This window comes from Orycteropus afer, unplaced genomic scaffold (assembly GCF_000298275.1).
Source record: "Orycteropus afer afer isolate SDZICR_OR568_19922 unplaced genomic scaffold, OryAfe1.0 scaffold00227, whole genome shotgun sequence".
Classification (NCBI taxonomy): Eukaryota; Metazoa; Chordata; class Mammalia; order Tubulidentata; family Orycteropodidae; genus Orycteropus; species Orycteropus afer.
In genome coordinates, this window is record NW_006921814.1 from 103,605 (window position 1) to 105,445 (window position 1,841).

A 1,841-nucleotide genomic window follows, 5' to 3' on the forward strand; every position below is an offset into this window, starting at 1 on the left:
TGTTGTATTGTCTTTTGAAATTATTCTAGGGTTTTCTCTGTGTTGACCTTGATCTATCTCTCAATTCGTTGAAGATACCTAAATATAATTCTTTTGAATTCCTTATCAGGGAGTTGCAATGCTGCATCTTCCTCAGGGATGTGGTTTGGGTCTGTATCCTGGTCCCTTGTTTCTTCTGCTTTATCTTGCTTCTTTGTGTGCGCTGTGATGCTTTGTTGTCTCCGAGGCATTGTGACATTTTTGTGTTTATATTTAATTGGTGATTGTATGTTGAAGTAATTTGCCCACAATTTTAGTTTTCTTTGTACATTATCTACACAAGCAGGGTACTGTGCTCCTCTCTTCGCTGGTGGACAACACTTATAACACTCACCACCTGTCTCCTTTCCTGTTGTCAGCCTCTTGGATGTCCCTGCTGACCTTGGCAAACAGAGCCTATTCTTAGGTCCCTGGAATTGGAATGAGAATGGTATCACTTTAAAATCCAAAATGATTAAACATTCAAAATGGTGTTTTCATTCAGGTTTTTCCACTAGTTGGTGCCTACTCCACTTCTGTATAGTTCCTTTCAAAGCTCAAGGATCTAGGATTATCTTCTATATCTTTGTCAATTGGTTTTTCTTTTCTTTGTTGAAGAGAGTCTGTGTTGCTTGTGTACCTATTCCTCCATCTTACCAGAAGTCCTTATATTTTCTTTTTAAAAAATTTTTTTTATTGTGATTTAGGTGAAATTTTACACAGCAAAATCAGTTTCCATACAGCAGCTCACATACACATCTCAAGACATTGACTACAATTTACCACAATTCAACAGCTCCCCTCCCACTTCTTCCCAATAGTTACCTCTTCCATGTGTCCATCCCTCCATGTACTCCTGCTCCCTGAAAACAGTTTTATATTTTCTTTATATAACATAGTAAGAGCACTTTCTATTTTGTGAAATACTCTTTGAAAGCATGATTAGTGATTTTACCTACTAAATAATAACAGTTTCAAAAACTCAAAGGTATTTGCATTTAAATAATGTTATGTAAAACATCATGTTCCAGGCAATTTAATACATGGAAGTTTATATTTATTTTCATTTGACTGTTGTTGTTGTTGTTGTTATGTGCCATCAAATCGGACCTGACTCATAGCGACCCCTCCTTGGGTTGCCGAGGCGGTATCACTACGGAAGTAGATTGCCCAACCTTCCTTCCGAGGAGTGGCTGCGGGGGTTTGAACCGCCAGCCTTCTGGTTAGCAGTCAAGTGCTTTAGGCACTATGCTACCAGAGCTCCCTGAAGTGAAATTGATCATAATGTTGAATAGAATAACAGTTGTTCAACAGTATTTTATCATTGTGGCCTTTTATCTAATTATTTATTACTTACATATGTAAAATAACATTAATAGTATCAGTTTGTTTATTTGGAATCATATGAAAGTACTTCTCTTTTTGAACAGGTAAAGTGTATGCAGTGGGTGGACATGATGGAAATGAACATTTAGGTAGCATGGAGATGTTTGATCCTCTCACTAATAAGTGGATGATGAAGGCATCGATGAACACAAAGAGGTAGATGAGTGTGGACGTTTCTTTTGATTTGATGGTGGAAAATAAAGGAAGTTTCTTAAAATCAATATCTTAATTTTTACTTTTAGAGTTTTAGAAACTTTAAATGCCTTCTTAAATGCATTTTGTTAAAATATCCAAGGTGATGGATTTTTACAACTTTTTATATATTCTTAAAAATTAAAAATGGGTTCATGTTTTAGAGTACCATAAGGGTAATCATCATTGTCAATTACACCTGAGCATTGATGCTTTTTTAACTTTTTATTTTGAAATAATTTTAG

General features: G+C 35.4%; 1 protein-coding gene across 1 annotated transcript in view; it reads left to right on the top strand.

Annotated features, from left to right (window-relative positions):
• The window catches only part of KLHL8 (kelch like family member 8), a 48,431-nt gene that overhangs the window by 27,368 nt on the left and 19,222 nt on the right, over positions 1–1,841 (top strand). The window contains exon 5 of the mRNA XM_007948835.1: positions 1,449–1,560. Coding sequence (XP_007947026.1) covers positions 1,449–1,560 — 112 coding nt within the window. The remainder of the gene's footprint in view (positions 1–1,448; positions 1,561–1,841) is intronic.